At 66.2% G+C, this 8,483-nt stretch overlaps 1 protein-coding gene across 1 annotated transcript in view; it reads left to right on the top strand.

The window, feature by feature from the left end:
* The window catches only part of GRAMD4 (GRAM domain containing 4), a 45,482-nt gene that overhangs the window by 32,185 nt on the left and 4,814 nt on the right, over positions 1-8,483 (top strand). The window contains exons 6-17 of the mRNA XM_024737398.1: positions 643-775; positions 1,146-1,171; positions 1,754-1,845; positions 3,143-3,234; positions 4,328-4,376; positions 5,483-5,554; positions 5,937-5,980; positions 6,055-6,164; positions 6,849-7,243; positions 7,486-7,576; positions 7,870-8,119; positions 8,251-8,415. Coding sequence (XP_024593166.1) covers positions 643-775; positions 1,146-1,171; positions 1,754-1,845; positions 3,143-3,234; positions 4,328-4,376; positions 5,483-5,554; positions 5,937-5,980; positions 6,055-6,164; positions 6,849-7,243; positions 7,486-7,576; positions 7,870-8,119; positions 8,251-8,415 — 1,519 coding nt within the window. The remainder of the gene's footprint in view (positions 1-642; positions 776-1,145; positions 1,172-1,753; positions 1,846-3,142; positions 3,235-4,327; positions 4,377-5,482; positions 5,555-5,936; positions 5,981-6,054; positions 6,165-6,848; positions 7,244-7,485; positions 7,577-7,869; positions 8,120-8,250; positions 8,416-8,483) is intronic.

The raw sequence follows: 8,483 nt of genomic DNA, 5'->3' as shown, positions 1-8,483 counted from the left end.
CTCCCCCCCACCCCCCAGCCTCCGTCCCTTCGAGCTGGCAGCACACGAGCTGGCAGCACACGACCACCTGCGTGCACTCCATCCCCCTCTGACTGGTGGGACGGTGCCCCCTGCAGGCGACTCCACGGCCTGCTCTCCGAAGGGACAGACTTGTTCCGCGGGATTCGGGCTGGTTTTCTCGAGTCTGACGTGGGTGACGTCACTCACTGGGGTCCCCAGCGGACCACAGCCGCTGACGCACGCCCACTGGCTGTTCCCCAGGGTCCGGGTGTCCCTGGGAGTGAGCCCACCTGGCCACTTCCCAGACCAACCAGTGTGCCCGGCAGCGGGGGTGGTCAGCGCAGCACCAGCGGTGGGCTGAGAGCCTGCCTGGACGGCACCTGCGCTGGGGACAGCCTCCAACAAGCCGGGGGTCGGTGTGAGGGACACGGGGACCCCCGGGGTCTGCATTGGTTGGTTTGCACCTCGTGGTGAAGTGGATCGGGCTCTGTTCTCAGGGCACCTGGCCCCTCACGGTTCTGGCGTGGATGTGCCCTCGCTGGCCTGGCCGGGAGCCCCACCTGCCAGTGCTGCCGCCTCTGCCGCTCTGTAAGGCCCCTCTCGGCCTGCTGCCCTCACCCAGAACCCCACCCCATCCTGCAGACCGACGGAGCCAGGGGCTGTGCCCCCGTGTCCAGAAGTGGTTCTATGAGAAATTCGGGGAGTACGTGGAGGACTTCCGGTTCCAGCCCGAGGAGAGCACGGTGGAGACGGAGGAGCCCCTCAGCGCCCGGAGGTGGGGCCCAGGTGGAGGTCGGGGTGGAGGGGCAGCCGTCCCAGGTGGAGGTCGGGGTGGAGGGACAGGACTCCTCGGGGCCAGCAAGCAAAGCCGGGGAGGTTTCGCGGGGGCGGCTGCACGGCCGTGCCCCCAGTCAGTGGTCGTACTGGTGCTTTGCGACAGACGCCACGTGGGGACGGTGGCGACCCCGAGAGTGCCTGCGGGCCGGGCCGGGCCCTCAGACTCGGGTGGGGGCGGCGTGGGCAGGAGACGAGGAAGCCTCCCCCCGTGGGTCACCCGTGCTCCCCGAGGGCCCGCAGGGAGCTGCGGGGTCAGGACGCGCCTGCGGCCGAGTGGGTGTTGGCGCTCATCTTTTCCCCCCTCTTAGGTTGACCGAGAACATGAGGAGGCTCAGTAAGTACCCGGCGTGGACTTAGTAAGTACCCGCTCGTCGCTGTGGCTGTGTGAGCCGCTGGGGCCGGGGCTGCCCGGGCGGTGACTGCGGTCTTGCACTGAACTGGACTTGCTTTGGAAGTACTTTTTTCAGGACTTCCCGGCCCAGGCTTCTTCCTGAGGCTGTGGGAAGTATGTCCCAGGCCCACCCCGTCTGTCTGTCCGCCCCTCTCCCGTGGCCAAAAGCCGAGTTTCCCTCCAGGCCTCGGGAGCCCCAGCGAAATGTGGTGCTTCTCCAGATACTTGTCAGGGCCCGGGGTGTGCGGACTAAACCCCCGTTCCCCGTGCGGGCACGGGCCGGGGCAGACAGGCAGACAGACGTCTCCCCGCGGGGATGGAGGACGGGCCGCAGCCAGGGAGTGGCCGCGGGAGTGCTGGTCTGGGGTCAGGCGCGCCGGGAGCCCGCGACCGTTGGGGTTTGCTTTGCTCCTTTTGGTTCCCTCCCCCGCCCCGCACCGCCAGCTGGTGCAGCAGCCGGACTGCCAGGTGTGTCCGAGGGCCGGGCTAGCGCTGGCCTGACCGCATGGTCCGTTCTGTCCCCAGAGCGCGGTGCCAAGCCTGTCACCAGCTTTGTGAAGAACCTCTCTGCCTTATCCGACTGGTACTCCGTCTACACGTCTGCCATCGCCTTCACCGTGAGCGCTCCCCGCGGGTGGGTGGTGGGGTGTGCACCCTCCCTGAGGTTTCCTGAGGGACCCACCCATCCCTGCCATGTGGGACAGCTCCCGGCCTCGGTGTTTCCGTCTGTAAAGTGGGCTGCAGGGCAGTTGTAAGGACTGGATAAGGGTGTTGTAGGGTGCAGCCTGGGGCTGGCAGTGGGGCTCCCCGCCTGCCCAGAATCCCCGCAGCAGCGTTCTTGGGAGAGGGCCTCGTGCCAAGCTTATGGCCGACTTTCCCAAGTGGGTTGGGGAAGGGCCGGTGGGGCGGTCTGTCTGCTTGTGCAGAAACCAGCCGTCCCTCCCATCAGGCACCGGTGCCTGGGGGAGGCTCCTGGCAGGCGCACAGTGGCCTAGGGGCCAAGCAGGCCGCTAGGCCTGGGGAAGGTAGGTGGCGTTGGGCCAGCATCACGGGGTGCTTTGGGGAAGACAGGCCCAGTCGCAATCTGAATTGTCCTGCGGTGGCTGCTCCCAGCCCTGCCCGGGGAGACCCTGCTGTCCAGCGGGAGGAGGATGGAGAGGGAGAGCCACAGCCCCCAAAGGCCCCATCTCTGCAGAGGCCCCCATAGGTGGCCTCCGCCTGAGAGGGTCCTGAGGGCCCCCCGTCCACCAGGGAGATGGGTGTTGTGTGCACACGCAGAGGACAGGCCGTGGTGGCCAGGGGCCAGCCCCCTTCACCCGGGGGTCTCCTCCGGCCACCCTTCACAAGCACTCTGCTCCGTGGGGCCTCGGCTGCTTTGGGTCCCAGGTCCCTAGTTCCGCCTGTGCGTTACGGCTGAGCTAACCCTGCCCGCCGTTCAGACCACCTGCCGGGCCTCCTCCTGCACCCGCTGCATCCGTCCCCTACCCTCTCTGAGCGCTAGCGCTATGCCCAGCACCCTGCCTGCCCTGTGGCGCGGGGTAGACTGTCAGCAGTGCTGGGTACGCGGATGCCTCCGGCTCTGCCAGGTGGGCCCCCAGCGGCGGTGGGCCAGGACCTCTCTGTGGGGTCAGCCCTCCTCCTGTGATCCCGGGCCACGTCCAGGCTGCTCCTTCCGAGGCATAACCGCTCCCAGCCCACCCAGAGCAGTGTTTCCGCCTCACCTCCTCCCTGAGCGGGTTTGTCTGCGCTGCGTGCCCTGGTCCTCGGGCCTGCGGAGGGCCGCTGGGGCCTGGTCTCCCTACCTGCGAGTGCGGCCCGCCTGGCTGGGGGAGAGAGGGATCTGGTCTGCCCTGACCCACGCGGGCAGGTCGCCTAACCGTCTCCCTCCCGACCCGTTTCTCTCCAAACCCGCAGGTGTACATGAATGCCGTGTGGCATGGCTGGGCCATCCCCATGTTCTTATTTCTAGCAATTTTGAGGTTATCCCTCAATTACCTCATAGCCAGGTAGGTGCGCCGGTGTGCTATGTGTGCGCGGCTGTGCCGTCTTCCTGCGTTACACGCACGGCAGGGCACGTGCCGAACCGGCTCTGTGTCACGTGCTGGCGTTTTGGGAGGTTGTCCTCTAATAGTCCCCGAGCCCCCAGGAGGATGGTTTGCTGCAGCGGGCAGGGTGATCCCCAAACCCCAGCAGCTCTGTCCAGCAGGCTGCCAGTGGGTGCCGGCTCTGGGGCCACTCCGGCCCCTCCTCCGGTCGTGCTGCTTTTGGGCAGGAAAGTCCCCCCTCCACACACACCTCAACAGTGATATCCCAGTGGGCGGAGGCGTGGTTGACGGGGCTGCAGCAGCTCTGTGCCCTGGGAGGTGCCCACTGGTCGGGGTGCAGGTGCCGGAGAGGCGCTGGGACTCAGTGAGCCCGGGGCCACGCAGTGTCTTCCCTGTGCCCTCTCCGAGCACCCGCTTTCCATCTCGAGGCCGGGGGCGGGCGGCGCTATTGGAAGCCAGCACGCTGGGGTGGGAACCCCGCGTCCCCGGGCCCTCCCGGGTCTGTGTGGACCTGAGGTCGCCCCACAGAGTGAACCCCAGCTTCACGTCGGGCCTAAGAGGAGGCCCTGCCTTCTGTATTTTCACTGAGCCGTTCCAAAGTTCACTTTCTACACTGTTTTTCTAGGTGCTTCTCTGCGGTTGCCTAAGTTGGTTCATTTGAAAATGTTTCTCTTAGAAAACTTTTAAGCGCTTATGAAAGGGTTCTCCGTGCCCAGACTAGACGTGGTTCACTAAAGTTGTTGCCGTTGCCACTTCCTTGACTGACTTTGAGAGGCCCGTCACCTCTGGGTGCTTGTAAATGTGTGCCCACCCCGAGGAGGGCCCCCGGGGAGGGGTCTGTGGGGGTGACCTGGGTCATCTCCTCTCTGGAGCCTAGGAGGGGGTCCCGCTGGTCTCGGCAGATGGCCGGGTGCTTCTGAAGCTCCTGTCCCAGTGGCCGTAGTTTCTGGGGGCGGCTCCTCGTCGGGAGCGCAGGCCTGGTGACCTGACGTCACCCGTGCGGCGCCGCCTGCCGGCGAGCTGTGGTACAGGCGCGCCGTCTCCTGGTTTTCAGGGGCTGGAGGATACAGTGGAGCATCGTGCCTGAAGTGTCCGAAGCGGTGGTGAGTCCTGGGAGGGGCTCCGTCACCAGGGGGGCCAGGCTCTACCTGCCAGGGCCGTGCGGGGGCCGCGGGTCCCCCGAGGCCTCCAGGTGCGGCTGCGTGGACGCCGGCGGGGAGCCCTGCCCGGCGAGGAGAGGTCGGGGCGGAGGCCAGCCGCCCCCACCCGGAGCCCTGCGTGGCCGCACCCTGACCCCTCGCCGGCTGATGCCCGAGCGCCCTTCACGAGCCTGGGCTTGGCTGCGTGGGAGGCAGGTTGGCCTGGCCGGGCCTGGCTTGACCTGACCCTCCTCAGCTGGGACGTGATGTGGAGGGGAGGTAGGGAGGGGGCCCCTGTAGCCACTCACAGCCTCCCGTGGAGGGAGGTGAACGATGGACGGGCTGGACCAGTTTTTATTGGTGTCTGTCACGCCTGTTTGTTTACGCTCTGGCTGCTTTGGGGCTGCAGCAGCCTGGCTTATCACCTGGCCCTTTACAGAAAGTTTGCCCACCACTCTACGGGGGACTCTGGCCCGTGGGGCTGAACCACCGGGCACAGGCAGGAGGGAGGCCATGGTGCGTCCATGGGCTTCATTGGGTGTTTGAGCACCTACCATGTGCATGGAGCACACGGTAGGGGTGCAGGATGTGGTGGTGGTGTCTGCAGGGGCCCCTTTAGACAGGGGTCAGGGAGGGTGTCTCTGGGGAGGCAGGCCCGTGCCCTTTGGCCCTGGTACCTGGAGGTCTTAGGGAGGTTCTTGCTGAATGAACTCAGACAAGCAGGACGAAGTCGGCGCCCTGCTGGGACCTCAGTTCCCCCGCCTGTAAAGTGCGGGTGGGTGCGGGCTCTGTGGTCTCAGATGCGCCTCTGAAGGTGATCTGTTCAAGCAGCCCTGCCCACCTGGGGGGCTGCCTACCACCCTCTCAGGCACCAGACGGGTGTCAGCTAGCACAGCTGCCCGTGCTGCCCCCTCGGGCTGGGCCCCCCAGGGATGCCCGTCCCTCTGACTGTGTCGGGGCAGCAGAGACCTGGTCCCTGCCTGGGCTGGGAGGCCTCCTTGCTGTTTTTGTCAGTAATTTCTCTGAACTGATCAATTTCAGTGGAAATTCTCTTTCCCCTTTGACTGAAGGAGCCTCCAAAGGAAGACCTGACCGTGTCTGAGAAGTTCCAGCTCGTGCTGGACGTTGCCCAGAAAGCCCAGGTACCGCTGCCGGGCTCCAGGTTGGGGGACCCCAGCTACCCAGCCCTCCAGACCTGGCTTGTCTGGGTGCTGACACCCGAGACAACCCAGTTGGTGGGGACGGCCCTCTTGGCTTGGTCTGACGCCGGTGCCCCAGTTGGTGGAGGCCCTCCTGACCAGTGCCAGGCGAGCTCCTGGGAGGGTGCGGGCCTGGGTCCCTCATCTCGAGCGGTGCCTTAACCCATGATTCGGACCGGACCATCACCCGGTCCTCGGCCTGGGAGCGGCTGGGCAGGACCACGGGCTCCGTGGTGCCGGCCGTGGTCTCCTGGGTGCTGGGCGTCTCCAGCATTGCCCTGTGGCCCCGGGGGTGTGTCGTGACCACAGCTGCTTCTTCACACAGAACCTCTTTGGCAAGATGGCTGACATCTTGGAAAAGATCAAGAAGTAAGTTGTCAGCCCCTGGCCGGCCGCGTCTAGGCTGCGCCCGCCACCTGCTGAACCTCCCCTCTCCTCTCCAGCCTGTTCATGTGGGTGCAGCCTGAGATCACCCAGAAGCTGTACATCGCGCTGTGGGCCGCCTTCCTCGCCTCCTGCTTCTTCCCCTACCGCCTGGTGGGGCTGGCCGTGGGTAAGGAGCCTGTGGACGGTCAGCGCGACGCGCCGTCCACGGTGTGTGGGTGGGGGGCGGGCAGGGGGTGCCCCGCCTGAGCTGGAGTGTTGGCTGTGGCGGTCACACAGTTCGGGGGCCTCATGGTCTGGGCACTGTGCCCACCTGCCCTTCGGCCCCCAGTGTGCAGGTGGGTCTTCAATCTCTCGCCCCCTCACGGCACTCCTCACCAGGAAAACCAGGGCAGGCAAGTGAGGCCGTGGGGGGAATGACAAACGCCAACGCAAGTGCAGCGTGCTCCGGGCTGTCTCGTTTCTCTGGGAACCTGGGCCAACGCAGGTGCCCTGACCAGGAGGCGGGAGCCCCTGGCCGTCACTGCTGGCTCACCAAGTCAGGGGCGGGCAGGCTGGGGACGGGTCCCCCGAAGTCCTGCTCACGTCCCCTTTGGAGGATGGTGACTCGTTAGGGACAGGTTAGTGTTTGGCCTGAGCCACCTCTGGGTTAGAGGTAACAACATACACAGAAGTGGCTTCCCTTTCAGCTGGGGTCACTTCCCTGCCATGTGTAACCACCCCAGGACCATCGGCCCACACCTGGGTCCCGGGAGGCCCTCCATGGAGTGCCCGGCGGGGCGGGGACCGCTGTGCTGGCCACGGGGGCAGGGCCGCAGGATCCTGGAGAAACGGGACCTCATTCTGCCCCCAGGACTCTATGCCGGAATCAAGCTTTTTGTCATCGATTTTATCTTCAAACGCTGCCCGAGGCTGAGAGCCAAGTATGACACTCCCTACATCATCTGGAAGAGCCTCCCTACGGACCCCCAGCTCAAGGAGCGCTCCAGCACCGCCGTGTCACGCAGGGTAGGCCCCGCAGTGGCCGGGAGATGCGCCGGCCACACTCCGCTGTCCCTCACTTCCGGCTTGTGGGGAGGCTGGTGTCTGATTTTCGGGGCCCTTGAAACAGACAACTTAAGACAACTGCGGGGGTGGATTCACTGTGACCGGCTCTGCTGTCCCAAGGTCCAGGGCGGGAACCCTGGGGCCGGCCAGCCCTGGGCAGGGGACAGCTGCTGCGGGAGGCTGTGCAGAGCTTGGAGGCTGGTCGGGGGGCCCCTACCCACCTAGACTGGCTGGGGAGTGGGCCCCGCCAGGCGAGGCCGGCCCCCAGGCCAAGGGCAGGAGGGCACAGGGCATTGGCCGTGACTGCCAAGACCCTGGGAGCCTTGGGAGCGGGGAGCCCTGGGAGTGACTGCTCTCTGGGTGGGTGCCAGGTCCCTGCTGTTCCCAGCAAGCGCACAGCAAGGCCGAGATGGGCACATTTTGAGCTCATGGGCTGGGACTAGGTGGGAGGCCGTGTGGGCATTAGGCACCCTGTCCAGAGCCAGGACGAGGAGGGCAAGCTGGCCTTGGTGCTCTTCCTGGGGTCTCAGACTAGTGGGGACGTTCTGGGCTCAATAGGACTCCCATGGAGGTGTGGAAGGGCTTCCTGGAGGGGGTGACGTTGGATTTCAGAGTCTCGTGTATGAGTGTTCTCTGAAGAAAGGTTGTCTGGGAACTGATGCTTTTGTCCGTGGGAGGGAAGCTCTGGGTCAAGTGTGGGTCAGGCTTCCTGGGTTCTAGGACAACAAAGCTTGTTGGGGCCCCAGACTCGCAAGCCAGGTGTGCGGCCGGGCAGGCAGGAGCAGCCTGCACCTTGGGGAGCCGGTGGGTGGGCTCTGGTCACGCAGACGGAGGTGGACCCAAGGGGTGTGAGGCCCAAGAGCAGGCAGCCCGGCTCCCTGAGTGTCATAGACCCGAGAGGCTGGGGGTGGGCTTCCCGGGGTGGAGGGCGACCCCACCAGGGCGTCCCGTGGCCGTGTGTCTGCGCGTGCTGCTTGCTCAGCTGGTGTTTACCGCCTCGTGTCACGAGGACCCACCTTTCCTTCCGTGGCCGCACGTGCGTGTGGTCCCGTCCGGCCAGCTGTCGGACACGACAAGGTACGGTGTCCGTGTGGTACCCACACCCCCACGCCGTGCCCTGATGCTGCGCGTTGCTGTGGTCTGACTCCGTTTGACTTGCCAACCTTGCTCTCGGTGGCCTGTCCTGCGGCCGGTCCCGGTGTCCGCAGCGCGGGCGTGAGCGCCGGACGGTTCCGCACTGACCGCACGTGCTGGGTCGGGCTCGGCACAGTGCCTGGGGCGTGCCGTCGCGGGGAGAGGGTCTGCCTGCCGCAGCCGGGCTGCTCTGCCCAGGCGGGGGCTCGTGGGCGAGGAGGACGCGACCCCACGTCTGGGTGTGCCTGCCTCTCCGCTAGTCCGTCCACGTGTGCGCGGTGGGGCCTGGGCGGGGCGAGGCGAGGCT

The sequence above is a fragment of the Neophocaena asiaeorientalis genome, unplaced genomic scaffold (genome assembly GCF_003031525.2).
Source record: "Neophocaena asiaeorientalis asiaeorientalis breed wild unplaced genomic scaffold, Neophocaena_asiaeorientalis_V1.1 scaffold242, whole genome shotgun sequence".
Classification (NCBI taxonomy): domain Eukaryota; kingdom Metazoa; phylum Chordata; class Mammalia; order Artiodactyla; family Phocoenidae; genus Neophocaena; species Neophocaena asiaeorientalis.
Note: the sequence above shows the minus strand (reverse complement) of the source record. Positions and strands in the feature narration are given on the sequence as shown.